The sequence below is a fragment of the Astatotilapia calliptera genome, chromosome 23 (assembly GCF_964374335.1).
Source record: "Astatotilapia calliptera chromosome 23, fAstCal68.1, whole genome shotgun sequence".
In the NCBI taxonomy this organism is placed as follows: Eukaryota; Metazoa; Chordata; class Actinopteri; order Cichliformes; family Cichlidae; genus Astatotilapia; species Astatotilapia calliptera.
Window position 1 is genome coordinate 6,349,521 of NC_137443.1, and position 17,611 is coordinate 6,367,131.

Genomic DNA, 17,611 nt, shown 5'->3' on the forward strand with positions numbered 1-17,611 from the left:
CCTCATCACGAGAGACGGTCGCCCCCTCGTGGTTGAACTCAGAACTGAAAGTCCAACCAGATCAGTTGTTCGTGTTTTATAAGACAACTTTATTTTTTATTATTTGACCTTTTTGTTTGTTTGTTTGTTTGTTTGTTTGATTGATTACATGTACTTACATGTTTGCTGAAATTACCCGAGTATTGACTGGCTCACACACACACACACACACACACACAAACATATTATGCTATCACATTCTGGAAACACATCACATTAAGTTACTAAAAGCTAATTTTAGCTGTTCCCTAATTCACAAAGTGGTTGGCCCAATGCAATGCAAAAAATGTTTTGTGTCTCTTCCTGAGCTCGAACCAGTGATCTTTTACTTATTAGGTAAAACTGTAAACCAGTTACTACTATGGCAAACATAATGAGCTGTATCAATGTTAGACTAATATCAGTGTGAACAGTAATGAAAGAACAAAAGGAAAAACTAATTAAAAGAGATTAGTAAACGAGTTTACAACACACAAATGAAAAACAATAATTTGTGTTTTTATTCTTTTTAGTTTAAGTGGAGATATGTACATTAGCTGGTTCATTGAAGCTGACTGCTCTGTCTCTACCTGTCTGATGATTTACCTTTGATTACATTCATAAAGCTGCTTTAGACTATCAAAGACTGTTAAGAACAAGTACAAATACGAAAAAGTGATGACAAATAGTATAACATAAAGCTTGCATGATTCGGCATGTCGGCAAATACAGATATATCAGAAAAAGAAGTGCATTTTCATCTCTTTATTAAAGTAATCAAAGAAACTGTCAAAATATCTCTTTGGGCTCAGTAGGCGAAGCCATAAAATTTATATAAATAGAATTTCCAAAAATACAGTTAGTCGTTCATTTTTCCTTCACATTTTCCAAAGCTGTCCAGAGGTGTTAAGAGTTTTTGATGGTGTGGTGCAAAAAAACAACAACTATTAGCTGTTCATGACTTGTTGCAATACAATCTGACAAGAAAATTTCAGACATGTTTCTCAAACATGATTTCAAGACAAAATAAAAGCTGTGATCAGTTTTTGGCAAGGGGACTTGTATATATATCCTTCATTTATCCCGGTAAAAAGGGAAATTGACGTCAAAAATGTATTTTTAAGAAAGATGTGCCCAAGGGGGCAGCACAAATGGCAGAAAATGGTTATCTCAAGATATTTTAAGTGGCCAGAACAGACTGCTGTGATTATCAAATAGGTAGAATCAAGAAAGGTTCTTGCAAAACAGACCATGTCTTTACTTTATATATAACCTTTTCAGAAATCCTATTGACTGCAGTCTATTTAACCATATAAGCAAATATATTACACAGATAGAAAACAGTTTTTGGCACAAAATCAGACACACACACTCCTAGCATAGAGTGATTAAATTTACAGGTGGCACTTGAACGCATCACTGACTTGATTACACATGCACACCTCCTGCCACGTCAAATGTGACGTAGCAGGAGGTGTATTCCGGGAGGGAGGCGAATAGTGACCAGTGCGAGCGAATAGTCATCGATTGGCATTAATGATCTTACACCGGAGAGGAGTCTTTGTGAGAGGTAAGAGTTAAATATTTGATTTACTTCTATCTGCTGTGTGTGCAGCAACCTGAGCGGTTTCCCGCTCCTCAGTCGGGCGGATATTTGCTAACATGTGCCCGGCTGTAGCTTGACTGATGCGCAGACCGCGGCTAACTATCTTATACAGTGACTGAAAATGAGGTTCACTAACTCTATGCGCTTCTTAGCAACAGTCCGTGTTATTACATTGTGCTAACACTGGATTTATCTGTGCTCCGAGTCAACACAGCAGTCCCTGCTACCTCTTTACAGGCTCACCGTCACAGTCATGTTGGAGATGTGAAGTTTAAAAGTTTTATAAACACTTTAACTAAAAGTGATATATGAGTATTGTGTATTACAGCTGTAGATAATTCAGGTTGTGTGGCTGTGGTGTTAGTCGTCAGCATCCCATTGAAAAGCTCACTTACAGAGGAGATTTCTTTGGTGTAAACCCTCTTAGAAAACATCATAATATCGCGTTGTTACACAGCTATTATTGTACTGTTGTAATTATCAATCATAATAAGCAAACATAATGGGTATGAAAGAGTCAGTATTCACACTGTGGTATAAATGAAACTATCCTCGACCTTATCCTATAGTGTTGTGACGACTTCCTGGTAACAGTGGGTGTGGATTTAAACAAATAGGATAAACATTCCAGCAGTGCTTGTTTTACCTACACTACAACTAGCACAGGGCTATTAAATACTCTTATCATGTTTCCACCTTCCATCAGAAGATCTTCAGTCACTTTAAGGACATTGGCTATGTCATCAATTATTTTTTTACTCCTAAAATTTGTTTTTATATACACATACAGTTTCTTGGGTGCTCAAAATGAGCTTTTAGTAGTGACTGTACTAAGAAATATGATTGGTCCACATGAAACTATAGGAAAGAGTCTATGTTACCTTATATAACAGATTTTTTCTGTAATTTTTTTTTACCCATTTTACTTAAAAAAATTATTTAAAGGTGAGTAAATTAAACCACACTGTTAAAAAAAGCTACAAGTATTTTTTAAAAGGTCCTTGCAGAAGGCCATATCTATATGTGGGAAAAACCCTGCAAATGTTTGGATATTGTAGTGCGACCTTTCTCTTATCATCTATTTTTTTATATTTACATAAAGGCCACCGGCTTATACAAAAACAACACAAGACCTGGGGCATGTTTTTCAGTTCTTTTTAAATAAAATAATCTTTTTTCCCACAGTTAATTAAAAGCACAGGTGATCATGGACCCAAACATCAGCACACTCAGGCAGAAACTGGCTGACGCCGGCCAGTCTCACCTCCTGCAGTTCTGGAACGAGCTGAGCCCTGAAGAGCAGGCCGAGTTGACCCAAGAATTGGAGGGTATGGACTTTCAGGAGATCAACGGATTCTTCAAGAATGCCATGCAGACATCTAACAGCAGCAAACAAGGGAAGATGGACTGCCGCATGGAGCCCGTGCCCAGGGAGGTGCTGGGAAGTGTGACGAGAGACAGGGAGAGCGTCAAAGACTGGGAGCTGACAGGTGAAGTATATTCTCACCTATTTACTGCTTTTGACCTTTAAACTGTACTTACTCGGTATACTGAGTGTTTTAAGGAAACATAAAGCATTAGAATTGGGAGTATTTTATTTTAATGAGAATATGTAAGCTATTATCACTTGTTAAACAAGATTCGCCTAGTTACCGCAAGCACGTTTAACACAATGAAATCTTGACAGTGATGACCTGCAGGTAAGAGAGGAAAGCTTAACTGGTATCAGACTGGGAAGCTTAAGTGGATTAAAACATCACATGGGTAACCCAGCTGGATGAATAGTTGTTCTCATGGCAATATTTTTAAGTATCCACATCCAGATGTTAGCTCACAGAAAAACAGCCCATTAGATCAAAACTTTTGCAAAAGCTTATTACAAAGTTCCAGTCATGCTGCGTCAGAAGCTCCATGTTTATCCATTGTGCGTTTCTGGGCAAGGGTTGACATTTGAGTAAGTTGCTGGAATTATTCATTATGTTTTGCGCAATCCCTCATTTTCATTCTTCCCGGGGCTGTATGACTATCTCGGTGGGCAGCAGAAACATCTGGTGTTGATTTGTACTTGACGTAACTGGAGTTCCCTCTTGACCCTCAATCATGAGCTCATTGTGATCTGTTGGGACAAAATCTGTGTTGCTGGGTGTGGGGCATGTGTCAAAGTTTATGGATTAACCCACTACATAAAACTTGCTTCCTGGCACCAACCAGTAGGAAGAGAGTTTCATATCGTGTCACGTTGCTGCAGTTTATGTAAGACAAACTGGAACCATTATAAACTATTGGTACATTGAACCATAGTAAAATCTTGAGTGGGGTTGTAAGATTTTAGCTCATATAATGTGTCACGTCCACAAGTACTCCAGAACCAGTCATAAAATGTTGCTAAACTGTTTGGATTAATGTTATCAGAACTGTTTTGTTAAGTTTATTATTATTCATCTACTAACCAGGCAATAAGAGGTCTGCAGAGATTAGATACTGTGCATTGTGTGCCATCATATCAGTGTACAACACTAAATGCATGGCCCTGTTTTAAATAAACTACAGGACACATTTCTGCTACTATTTATGACCGTTGTGCTGTGTTGCCCTTTAGGTCTTCAGTGCATCTCTAAGAATAAAGTGGCAGTCTTACTGCTGGCAGGAGGCCAAGGAACCAGGCTGGGGGTCTCGTACCCCAAAGGCATGTACGACATTGGGCTGCCGTCCCACAAAACCCTCTTTCAGATCCAGGCTGAGCGCATCTTGAAGCTGCAACAGCTGGTTGAGCAGTCGCACAAAACCAAGTGCTGTATCCCCTGGTGAGACACGAGGTTTCCATGACTAAGGCGTTTTAGTCGACTAAATCTACAGCTTGATTTGAGGAAAAATAAACAAGCTCGAGCAACCAAATAGGGCTATCCTATTTGTAAAGTGAACTTCAGCTGTTTGTCCCAATTATGTTAGCATGATGATTAACTGGGTCAAGTCACTGTGTGAATCAAAGGAAACTCAGTCAAGGAAGCTGTGTTGCCGGAAAAGCTTTAAGTCCCTGCAGGGGAGATCCAGCAGTTTATAGTTTTAAAATATGAATGATCGAGATAAAAAAGCAGGAAATAGAGTTGTGCGTGTCAGATTTAACGTAGTTGAAGGATATGTTAGAAACATCTTCATCAAGTTGTTACTTTTTATTGTCTGCTATAAACTTAAGTATTATACTGTTGGTTCAAGCTAACATCACCTTTGCTGTTAAGTTTTTGTAAGAGATGATGGAGATGTTTTCTGCAGCACTGCACAATTGTTAAATTGTTTAAAATGCATAAGTGCTGCGTTCTTTCCGTGTTGCCTTCAGGTACATCATGACGAGCGGCAGGACAATGAAATCCACAAAGGATTTTTTCTCCAAACATAACTACTTTGGTTTGGACAAGAACAGCGTGGTCTTCTTTCAGCAGGGCATGCTGCCGGCCATGGACTACAACTGCAAGATCATCCTGGAGAGCAAAGGAAAGCCCTCCATGGCTCCGGGTATGTCCACACATATACAGAAGTGTATGTATGCTTCATTCACAGTGTTGCTCAGTGTGTGAGAAATGTGTCTGTGTTTGTGTTCTAGACGGTAATGGGGGTCTTTACAGAGCTCTCGGGAACCAGGGTATCCTGGATGACATGGAGAGGAGGGGGATTGAGTCCATCCATGTTTATTGTGTTGATAACATTTTGGTCAAAGTGGCTGACCCTGCCTTTGTTGGTTTCTGTGTGCAGAAGGGAGCGGACTGTGGCGCTAAGGTTGGTCATACCACCTATTTTTTTCCTTTTTTCTTCTTCTTCTTTCAGCTGCCCGCTCTAGGGGTCGCCACAGCAGCTCATCTGCCTCCATCTTTGGTGAATTTCTTGTGGTAGCACCTTCCAAAGTTACTGACAAGGGCGGTAATTCCAAACTTTGGGTTCAACAAAGGTGTGGTGTGGTGCTGATGCCATCATTTGGGGAGTGACACTAATATTTTTTCTGTGGGAATGTGTGGAACTGGGTCTAGACTGGACATGAGTAGTACTTATCCCCTTGAAGCCGAGTAAGTCATATTTGATACACAAGTTTTTTTTTAGTTTTTGAGACTTTACCCCCCCAAAACCAAAACAACTGACTTCTTTTTGCATTTATGTTAATCAGTACCCAAATCAGGCCACATAAAAAGGCACGACAAAACAAAAGATAAAGAACCGAGGAAGCAGTAAAGATATTTTATTCCCCTCCTAAAGTTGCCTGAACACTGATAAGTCACCTCGAAGCACTATAAAAGTAACACTGAATTGAATTCATAAATCTAAAGTTGACCTTTATCAGACCTTTTAGTATCAGTGATTGCACACACAAAGATTAAAAGTCATTAAATAGGAATGGCACATACAGATGAGTCATGCAAATACTAAAGCATGTATCTGAGTTAGGTAATATGTATGCCAATAGTCGAGTCATGTTTGTAGTGTTTTATCCAGTCTGAGCAGTTAGTCTCGTTCTTCTTGAGCAACCATTTATCATGTATGACAGTTTCATACATGATAAAAAAAATAAATGAAAGAAATCTGCCCACATGACCCTGTGGGCTTAAATTGTAAGAAACAAATGTGTAAAATTACCGAAAAGGTTTTGGTAGCTCATTGTGTAGACTCTTCTTTTTTATGAAACAAAAGTTTCTGTTAATTCACAGAAACCTCTTTTTTTATACAGTGGACCTGCTGTAAAAGACAGAAACCTATATAGTACAAAGTGAAACAGAGGAAATTTGCTGTCACTTAATCATGTGTTACCCTGTGAGCAGGCACTGAGGAGGTCTTCATCAGCAGGAAAAACTGAGGGCTCGTGAAAATATGATCCCAAGTCCAAACTTTATGCCCTTCTTCACAGCTGCCCAGGGGTCTAATTGGAGTCTTAGCCAGGCCAATTCTGGCCCTTGGACCTTATGTTTGAAAACCCTGTTCTAGAAGGTCCGAAGGGTGACAAGTGTGGGATGTCATATATCGAAAGGTGGGGTCAGTTTAACTTGGCAGGTTCCAGATAGCTGCACCTTCCACAACTTACCACTGGGTGGAGTTGTAATCCACTTCTGCAATCTTCTTTTGCACTACACTTAGCTTTCTAGGAAATTTAGGAATGAGCCCAGAATCTTCTTTTGCCTACTATTATGGTCTTAGTTGATAGTGTGATGTGAAGATGCCACTTTTCCCACATATTTTGGAGCCTTCTTGTCCTGTGAAGTGTTAGTGATAACCACTGTTCCACTGTTCCACTGTGCCACAAGTGTAAGTAATTAATTAGTAATGTGATTTACTATAAAAGGATAATCCCAAAGAAGCTTAATGTTGCAGAACTAAAGACATAAAGGAGTTCTGATTTATAAAATAATATTTTCACGTATAGACTCGCAAAAGAATTTGAGCAGAATCTAGTTTGTGGTGATGTGAAAATTCAGTACTCACTGGCCAAGATCTGCTGCTGAGGAGGCTATGTTCGAGATAAAAAGTTTTACATTTATTCTTCACCATTATTCATTCTGTGAAGATCCTGCTGACCTTGGTGCAGAGATAGTTAGAGGGACATTTTTCTAAAATAACACCTACTGACGAGCTAAGCGATAAGAGTCCAGTACACCAGAAAGAGTGTAACCATCAGGAGACCTCTGTTTTTAGCTTTAACAGTAAAATATGACTGATATATGTGTGACTAAGCTTTGCTGGCAGATCTTACTAATTAATTTCTAAACAAACCACATACTACTTCAAATACATCAAAGTATGAAGTCAAGATTTCACTTTTTTAACTGTTTTTGCACAAATTACATGCTTCAGTGTGTGTTGGATAGCTGAAAAGTGCCTGAAGGATCCTGCTACTTTTTGATTTCCTCTAAGAAGTAGAAGCACTATGTATATTTTCCAGCTAACATAGAGCAGAGTGAACTAATTATTGTAATAAGATCACCCAGACCCTGTTTCTGTTTGAAATTATGAGATGTGGGGTGGAGCAGCGATGGAAGAATCAGATCAGAGCGGGGTACCACCCTCTCATCGTAAATTACTAAGCTCCGCTAACAGTTCATGTGGCTTCACCAACCCCCCCTGCCAAACCCCTACCAGTTTACCATCCCCCCCTCAGGATCCTGTCATTAGTAACCGACAGATAGGAAGGGGGGAAGGATTTTTCATTCAGTGCAGACTCGTAACTTACTGGTTGTAAAATGGAGTGCACCGATTGCTTCATAGCACTTTTATTTACTATTTTATTTCAGTTTTAGACTATTTCTGACTTTAAATAATTTACAGATAATTTGACTCATAAAGAGACAACAGTGAAAATATTTTGTAGTTTTTATATGGAAAACTAAATTTAGCACAATTAAAGTGTACCGATCTGGGGATTTTATTGTATAAATAGTTAAAGTAGAGAGTTATTAGCATTTTACAGTTGCTTATTTTTATTCTTTGACTTAACTAGAGTAGCTTTGCATGATTCATGTTAAAATAATCCTTTTTTAATATCATAACTTTTTTTGATACAGTTGATCGGTTCATCCTCTGTCTGAAACAAGCTTTTTTAGTTCCCTTCCTCCTCGCTTTAAACCAAAAATGTATGATTGGCTGTCTCTTGTGGACAAAATATTTGAACAGAACAATTGTGTGTGTCTGACCATATTATGTTTGGGATATCTGCTTTTATCAATATGATACAGAACCAAGAGTAGAAAAAATTGACTGAAGCTGAGCATTCAGAGCAGTCTGAAGCCTGAGCTTTGGAGTTACAGCAATTACTTGGACATGTGCTGAACTTTTGATTTGAATCTTTGCTTATTTTTGATGTGAGCATCCAGCAGTAACAGTTACATATGTGACAGTAAAAGGAAAAGCACAGTCCACTTTAAGTTGACTTTGTAGTAATCTGAGGTTTTTAGTAAGGTCATTTTGTGACATTGTTTCCCAGGTGGTGGAGAAAACAAACCCCACAGAAGCAGTAGGCGTTGTCTGCAAGGTGGATGGTCGTTACCAGGTGGTGGAGTACAGCGAGATCACCCTAGCAACTGCTGAGAAGCGGAGCGCCGATGGTCGTCTGATGTTCAACGCAGCAAACGTGGCCAATCATTTCTTCAGCTTCTCCTTCCTCAGAGACATAGTGCAGTAAGGCAAAGCTATAAACACAGTTATCATTACGTTTCAGATTCTTTCAGCTTTACATCATCGTAATGAGACATTTTTTCCCCGTTTTCACATTAGGAAATACGAGCCCCAGCTGCAGCACCACGTGGCCCAGAAGAAGATCCCATATGTGGATGCTCAGGGTCAACTAATCAAACCAGAGAAACCAAACGGCATCAAAATGGAAAAGTTTGTCTTTGACATTTTCCAGTTTGCCAAGTGAGTGACGGTGCATTTTTTTCATATATGGCATAGAAAATATGAATGTGCGTGTGCATGCCAGTACCAGTTAGCTAAATCTTGCCTCATACTAACCCCACCTCCTTTTGAGAGGTGACCAGTTTGCATATATTTGGGGCCCTGGTTCTACTGGTCCTTGATTTTTTTCTTCCGTGCAAGGACTGTCTTTTTTTTTCCAGCCCTAATTTCTGCCCTCCAGTCATGCCATTTCTGCAAGGTCTGGTCCAGCAGACTAAGCTTGCCAAATTCTCCACAGGGGGATGGAAGTTTATGAGCGGTTCCACATCCTTTAGTGTTACATGACATCAGCTCTGAGTCACGTCACTACTAATAGATATATTTATATTTAATGAAAGTATTCCTGTAACAGTTAACTGATGGAAAATCAAGGACACCATATCAAGCTTACTTCAAAGTTTTTGAAGATGTATTTTTAAAGTAAAGAAAAATCTATTTTTGATGCTGCTGAGGACATGGATTTGACTCAAGTCTTCAGTTTTTAATGTGGCCTGCTCTGTTGTCTTATGACCTGTCTTAGAGCCATTTGGTCCATAAAAATAAACAAAACTTAACTGATTTCAGTCCTCTGCAGAAGCATTTTTATGTGTTCCTCTGGTCTATCTTTAGTGTGGCTGCTATTTTTATATCGCTCCATGGAAGTCACGCACAATCTGAAAGCACAGTGAAACCACTCCAAGCATAGAAAGAAAAATGACATTTTTGTTTTTATTTGTTGCGGTTTAATTTCCTGTTGAGTAACTAATTAACCTGCTAATTTTTCAATCCCTGGGAGCTGCTCGGTTGTGATGCAAGTCTTCGGTTTGCCTGTGTGCTGATGGGATGCTCTGTGTTTGTAACAGGACGTTTGTTGTGTATGAGGTGCTCCGAGAGGACGAGTTCTCCCCGCTGAAGAACGCAGACACTCAGGACGGAAAGGACACACCCACCACAGCCCGACACGCTCTGATGTCCCTCCACCACCGCTGGGTGCTCAACGCTGGGGGACATTTCATTGACGAGAACGGCAGACGTGTACCCGCCATACCCAGGTGACTACAGCATGTCATGTCACTTTACAAAAAACATACATAATAATGAGATCTTTGTGGTTATTCCCTTCTCCTCGACACTTTCCACATGGTGTACAGACTGTATGCGCTGGACTTTTTGTTTGTTTTGTAGACATCGTATTCTTTTAGCTTCACACTCTCACTCCCCCTTCTCTCATGCTTGGTCTTGCTCCTGTGTGTCCCGTGCAATGTTTCCAGAGACGGAGCAGCAGGCAGTGTCACAGATGATGGCAAGAGAAAGTAATTATCCCTCTGCAGTACTGAGTGCATGGTGATGGGGTTTTGGCTTTCTTACCCTCTCGCTCAGACGTGTTAACACCGTGTAATATTACTTCTGATCCTTGACATCCCTTTCCTTCATTTCCACTGAGAGGAAAAGAGTCTGTAGAGGCCCTGCCAGTCGGCGGCCTTCTTTCAGTCTTTTTACGGTCAGTCGGGATGCAGGAAATGACATCGAGGATCAGTGAAGTCACCTGAAAACATGGTCTTCTTCCGCACCTTGGTTAAATGATCTACTATCATGTCAACCTGTGATATATTGCATGCTGGGTAAAGGGAGACAGTTACTAGACTGCAGATGAGCACACACCTGTTGGTTTCTGTACCAAATAGTTATGTGGTCAGCTTCATCGCTTGCTATTTTGCCTTTAAGTTTAAATCCACCCGCTTGTTTTTCCAGACAGAATTAAACGAGCATGTGCTTCACAAACTCTTTCGGCACCACGAATGTTTCCAACACTCTTAAAGGGCGTGCTTCTTTCTCAGTCATTCAGCTTTTCCATCAGGCAGCTGCTCAGCAAAACACCTGAAACACCTGATGTCTGATTAGTGATTTTTTCTCTCTGTAATCATCATCTAGAAATTAACACGTTGAGTGACGGCAGTCTCGCACAACGTTCCTTTCATTCGTCTGTTTTCTTCTAGCGGACTTCTATCACAAGTCAAAGGACTAATCACTTGTTGCGATGAAGCGCTGATTCTCTTTGTCCTCTAATCACAAGCCGCAGTAGAAGAACAGCTGTGTCAAGGAGTCCTAGCAGCTGTCTTTTCAGCTACAATTGCTTCTCTTCTTCCACGAGACCGTCACTCATTCGCTTTCTGTTTTTCTCCTGTGATCCTCTCTGAATTTGTCTTTCCACCGCAGCCTGAAGGATGGAACGGACCTGCCGATCAAATGCGAGATCTCCCCACTGGTGTCGTACGGGGGAGAGGTAAGAACACGTTGTACTAAATAAAACTCCAGATGTTATTCTTATCCATGAATACTCAGTAAAATACTAACATTGTCCTGATGGTGTTTGTACTTCAAGGGTCTTGAGGAGCTGGTGAAGGGAAAAGAGTTTCAACCAACTCTGACGATCGATAAGGAGGGAGTCCACCAGCTGGTGAAGAATGGGGTGTAATGACTGAACGGGAGAATGCGGGGAAGGAAACGGCCCAACTTCCCTTTATCTCTCATTGTATGGGAAGAGAAACTGTGATGTCATCGCTGTGCAATAACAAATATCACACACATGTGTTCAAGAAAGAAGCTGTCCTGTCCAAAATGAATGAATGAACAACATGAAGTTTACTTTTTAGCACCAGGCTTTCCTTTGCTTTGTAACTCGTTTTGCTTTTCTTCTTCCTCTTCTTCTTTTTTTTCCTTGAAGACTTGAACACAGCAAGAATTGAAGTATGAAAATCCTGTCATACTGACAGGTTGAAGCTGTCTGCAGGTGCATCTATTTATTTTGCTTATGAGACTTATTTTTATATGTACTGATAGATTATCTATTGGTGGAAATGGCCATCTACTTGTTTTACCTGGTGATTTTTTATGCAACAGCTGATTCAGACGAAATGATCACACAGATGTTTCCTACAATCAGATACGGTACATGGTCAGGATGTGGGGGGTATTTATAATAATTGCTTCTTCTCTGCTTGTAATCAGTGAAGACTGGATGTTATTCAGCTTTAAGAGACGCTATGGCTCATCTTTATTAAATACATTTTCCTACTTGGAAAGCAATGTCTTTGTGTCTGTTTAATTATTCAAATGGTGTTAACATGTTTTTTTGTCATATCTTTGCTCGCCGGTGTCTGCGAGGTGTGTTTTTTGCATTATAGCTCTTTGGTGTTGTGAATCACCATTTCCAGCAGATGGTTTATGTTCAAGATGGCTCCGAGGACGCAACGCTGCTGCAGCTATTCAGGGCATTTTTCTTTGTGGCTCCTTTCTGACTCACTTTCTTTCTCTCCCGCTCCATAACGGCGCTGTTAAGACTAAAGAAGGTCTCTTATAACGTCTATGGAAAGACAGCCTGACCTGTAGCTAAGCTGAAAAACTCTTTAATGGCATTTTAATCAGTACATTAATTCTTTAACATATTTCATACACTTTACCTGTTCTACTGAGAGTCCATATTCAGCAGATAACAGATATGTGACGTTGTTACTGGGCACAACATGCTCATGATGCTAGTATTTAAAAGTCTTCAAAGTTTGCTCAAAAAAATCACATTTTAACTATGAATATTAGTATTCACAGTCAAACTTAGTAGTTTTAAAAAATCATGAATGAACCATTAATGGCTATTAAAATGAAACAAAAATAAATAATACTTAAAAAATTATTTATTTAATATTTATATTTAAAACGGATAAAAAGATGCAAGGCAGAGCTGGAGGTGAGGAGCCGAAGATTTGTTCCTTGTTCCGACACATCTGAATTAAATGAATGGCTTGTTACAAAGCCTTTGCCAAACTTCATGGCATGCTGAAGAGGTAACCCAACCATCTGATTCAGCTGTGTTGGAGTAGGGATGCATCTAAAAGCTGCTGGATAGTAGCTCTCGAGGACTGGAGTGGACACCCCTGATGTAAAGCTTTCATTAGGAGTGACCAGGATGGACAAGATTAGAAGTAGAGGGACAGCTCAGGTTGAGCGGTTTGGAGGCAAGACTGAGATGGTTTGGACATGTGCAGAGGACGGATAGTGGATATACTGAACAAAGGATGTTGAAGTTGGAGCTGCCTGGCAAATGGAAGACAGAGTGTGTTCATGATGTAATGAAGGAGGAGATGCAGAGTGTTGGTGTGGCAGGAGAGTGTTAGTGATAGTGTGAAATGGGGGCAGATGATCTTCTGTGGGGACCCCTAAAGGAAGTAGCTGAAAGAAGAAAAAGAAGTGACTTAAACAGAACGTTTTAGGGTTAACTTGTCGAAGGCCTATTTGCTGGCATATCAGACTGTAAAAGTCATGAGCCAAAGACCAAAGCCTCCTTTATCCTCTAATAACTGACTCCAATACTTACAATAATTTACAAAAGAATTTAATGTTCTCTTCCTAATGACTTAAAATAAGAGACTGAGTACATAAACTCATGAGTGAGGTGTTTAATGAGGGCTGTTTTCCAACGCACCATCTGATATCCCCATGTTGGTGTTGTTCCTGGATCATCAAAGCTAATGTTTGTCCAGGTTTAACACTGCAACGATATCCTAACTATAGCCCCGTAACCCTAACCAAGATCACATGTTAGCCCTCAACCCAAACCCCTCCTTTTCTTGGATGTTTTCCTGAGTGGACATGGGCAACGTTTTTTTTCCACATCGCAAAACTATGACACCATAACACTGTCATTGGTCACTTGTGATACTGAACCAAGGTCAAAATGAATTATGATGATTCAGAAACAACACTAACACAGGGATATCAGATACACCTTTACACAACTGGAAATCTCTTTGTAACTACAGTCGTTGCCCCAACAGGCCATCGGAAAGAACTGGAAAGCTTTAAGAGACTTGACAAATGCCTAAACAGAATATTAAACTGGGGAATACAGAGTAGGACAGTGGGAGCTGTGGTAAAACACTTGCAAAAGCAGCAGAAAAAACATCTCCAAGCAAGTAAAAAGTAAAATCCTAGGGTTCCAATAAATTTCCACTGGCCATTGGTGTCACTTCCCTGCAGGTCAATATGGCTTCCTCATCAGCAAAGCAAGCAGCTTTGCATGTAACTAAGTAAGAAAAGCTCTTAGTCACCATGTCTAACAGATGAAAACTTCATTGTTTTTATAGAGATCAGGTCATAGAGTTCAGACCACATCAGCAGCAAAACACACAGAGTACAACGTAATAAGAAGTAGACCTCTCTCTGACACCTGACTCACACTTTTCATGGATCTGGTTCGACTATTGAGGTTGTGACAAACTGCTGCGTTAGTGCCACTGAGTTCAATAAAAGAGTAGCTTCTTTTGCAGTTTTTAAACCTAAATAAGCTTGTTTTTAAGGTTAGTGATGAAACAATAAGTTATATGAATTTGACATAAAGCAAGTGACAGCAACACCACCGCAAATACTACCTTCAGTTATGGCTGCTTCTATGCTTCGTCCTGTAGCTGTCAAAAGAAAGGTTCCTTTCAGGAGGAAGAAAGCTTTTTGATTGAGCTTTGGATTTTTTGTGTGTGTCTTTAATTGAAACCTTATGTGTGGCATGTGGAATTCTGGGACGTTGGCAAACTCCCAGGAATCCACAGAATGTGATTTTTTTCCTCCCTCCCTCTCTCGCTCTCTCTCTCTCTTACTCTGTTTCTCTTCTCTCCCTCTTTTCCCCCCCCCTATTTGCAGGGGTGTCTTACATCAGCCCAGTGAGTCCTGGTGAAGGCAACTGACGGACAGAGAGTGAGCGAGCAACAGAGAGCAAGGTTTGGAGGGTTACATCCAGCCGCCTGCGTCTCACTGGAATAATCTAAAACCATCAGTGAACAAATGGTTTGAAATGAAAATAAAACCTTCTTAGAAGTAAGTCACTCATTTCTTTTACTTTAAAAAAACAACAACTTTTTATTCTCTATGTTAGGACTGTTAAGACTGATCAGCTTTCTTGGCTCTCTCCTTGAATTATTTCCTCTTGGGAGGCCCGTTTGCACACGCGATCCAGACTTCTGTGTACTTTTGTGACTGAAGCAGCTTCTGTTTGCATGGCAGACGAGAAGAGTGGACAGCAGAACAGAGCGATGCGGTGCCGCATTCAGACTCCTGTCTGCTCTGCAGTGGATGCAGCTGTTTTCAACAGAAGCTATTACTTACCGTTTGGCTTTGCTGCGGTTGACTTCAAATGTGATTGAGGCCAATTCCTTCTTTTCACTCCTAAAAATCTTTTTATTTCTAATGGAAATTAAAATTGAAGGAAAGAATATAATGCAAACTTCTCTTTGCAGGCTAAGATCTTCCGATGTGGAGTATTTTTTATTCTCTATGTGCTTACTGTAACTTTAAGACAACACACATGTCTACTGTTGACTGGCTTAAATATAATTTTGGAGTATGTTGCGGTATTGACTTCATCATACAAACCCCTCTCTTCTGTGCGGAATGACTGTGCGTATTATTTTTACGGGCATAGCTAATGAAAAAATGATGTGACTTCTTTTCTACTGCCGTGCATCAAACTCACACATATTTTGTGTGTGTTTTTGTGGCCTGGAAGTTTTGGAAAACTAAAACAACTGACTCATTTCATGCTGCTTAGATCCTCTCTGTGGTCACCTGGTGAAATGTTGAAATTTGAAGTTGCAGCTTTCTAAAAAAAAAACACGCCTTTGTGTCACTGAGGTGATGTGTGTACTTCAGTGTAGGTGTTACATAGGTGGTATGTAGGTATCATCCTGTGGTATGTGGGTAATAGATGTTCACACAGAGGTCGCTTTTGTGCTTTGCCGAAGAGCGCAGGATATGGACTATGAGCTCAGAGCTTTGACATTTGAACCACGGTGCCCAGCTGAGGTGAACAGTCATGAGAGGTGGCTCTGATCAATGGAATAATTGTTAGAGGAAGGTCACGCTGACACTCAGGTATCCGTATGTAGTCTGGGTCTAATATGGGGATGGATTTCTTTTCTGGACAAGCACTTTCATTCCAGTAATGCAAAAACCTGATGCTGACCCCAGTGGCTTCATAATATCTGAAGTGATTTGACAAAAAAATGCACTATTTTATTAGAGCTGATTGCTGAGACACTGTTGATGGCACAAGGCTGTGACTTCTGTGCAGGACTGTAATTGCAAATGCTATCTCTGCTATTAGATCAGACACTTTCTCTGTGAGGACCAAATAAGTAATAGAGTAGGAACAGACAAAAGAAAGCAATAAGTCAGATTTCATAACATCACCGCAAATTAAGTCCAGGAATGTACTGATTACAACAAACTGTGGATTTATTGCAGTGTAAGACTATATGGGTGTGGCTTTTTCCTTTAAGCTCTCTTTGTTGTGTCCCTGCTTGGCGTGTTATTGTGTTAATAGGAAACCATCTTTATCATAATAATTGAGTTCTTTGCCAAAGCAGAATTAAAATAAGTTATTTCCTATTACGTTGAAATATATGAAACACTTGTGGTTGATGCAAGAGGGGAGTGGACCCATATATTTTACTTGCTCAGACTGTTGGTTTAAGCACATGCCATCACTCTGTTCTCCATATATGTCAGTATCTGATGAGCAGCTGTGTGCAGATGCATATAGGCGCACACCCAGATAGAGAGAATAAAAGAAGCAACAGGAGGAATTATGCATTTCTCCTGCACGCCCTTTCAATTAGCAACCCTTCTGTCTCGAGCTTTGACGCTGACTGACATCCTCACATACAGACCCAAATCACCCACCACAGCAAAGGTTGTAATTTCAACCCTACTTTCAAAACACTGCACTAGAGGCACCCGGTGCTTACTTAGCTTAGCAGTAACCCGACACTGACCTTGTTTGATTGGAAGTGTTTTCAAATCAATGCCTCTGGCAGGAGAAAACCAGCTGTGCGCTCGTTAGCTGAGGTGCATGCTGTAATTTGGCATAAATAGATCCATTTCAGGGAACGTCATGGCTAAAATACTGCGCTGTTGACTTTGTAATCCCACATGTGCTTGAACTTCGACCCTGCCCAAACCACCACCCATATCATCACCTTTCTTTTGAGGGGCATTACGCAACGTGTAACCCAGAGAAGTCTACCTTTGTCCTTCTTATTTCTGAGTATGTCTAATTGGTGTTTCTCTGAAAACTATATGTTGATTTGTCTTCAGTCATGGAAAACATATATTTAATTTCCGCTGTAGAATAATTATTAAGCTCGCTGCTTTTGTCCAGAGAGAGCTTATTCTCGATGTGTATCATGAAAGCTAGGTAATTATAAAGGAGCCAAGCTAGAGGTGCTCATTAACACAAAGCAGTCAGAAATCCTCCTCTTTCTGTTTGCACGTGTCCTCAGCTGTCCTCCTTCTCCTGTTTACATGTGGAAGTCTTTTCTTGTTTGTTTGTTTGTCTGATGCTCATCATCCATCTCTTCACCTCAGTTCTCTCATGCCTTCCCTAATTACAGAGTGTCAGGGACACTCTGAGGCAATATCTCAACATGAGAAAAACCTCATGACTCGCTGCAGCCTGCTGCTGCTGGGTACAAATGACAGTCTTGGCTTTGAATGAGTTGTCACTGCTGAGTTGTCACTGCATGGACAACGCCGGCC

General features: G+C 40.4%; 2 protein-coding genes across 8 annotated transcripts in view; both read left to right on the forward strand.

The window, feature by feature from the left end:
• The first annotated feature begins 1,449 nt into the window (after window positions 1–1,449).
• Window positions 1,450–12,111, forward strand: uap1 (UDP-N-acetylglucosamine pyrophosphorylase 1). Of its 2 annotated transcripts, XM_026159768.2 has the most exons (11): window positions 1,450–1,588; window positions 2,810–3,114; window positions 4,224–4,428; window positions 4,959–5,134; window positions 5,223–5,395; window positions 8,580–8,773; window positions 8,870–9,010; window positions 9,892–10,080; window positions 10,300–10,341; window positions 11,246–11,312; window positions 11,412–12,111. In XM_026159768.2, the coding sequence occupies exons 2-11, from the start codon at window positions 2,832–2,834 to the stop codon at window positions 11,502–11,504; spliced, it is 1,563 nt and encodes a 520-aa protein (XP_026015553.2). In that variant the 5' UTR covers window positions 1,450–1,588; window positions 2,810–2,831; the 3' UTR covers window positions 11,505–12,111. The 2 variants fall into 2 exon arrangements, with proteins under 2 accessions (XP_026015553.2, XP_026015554.2); XM_026159769.2 differs by lacking the exon at window positions 10,300–10,341.
• Window positions 12,112–14,597: 2,486 nt separating this feature from the next.
• ddr2a (discoidin domain receptor tyrosine kinase 2a) overlaps window positions 14,598–17,611 on the forward strand; it is a 31,678-nt gene continuing 28,664 nt past the window's right edge. For all 6 annotated transcript variants that reach the window (XM_026159490.2, XM_026159489.2, XM_080296935.1 and 3 more), the window contains exon 1: window positions 14,598–14,893. The gene's annotated coding sequence lies outside the window, so the exon portion shown is untranslated. The remainder of the gene's footprint in view (window positions 14,894–17,611) is intronic.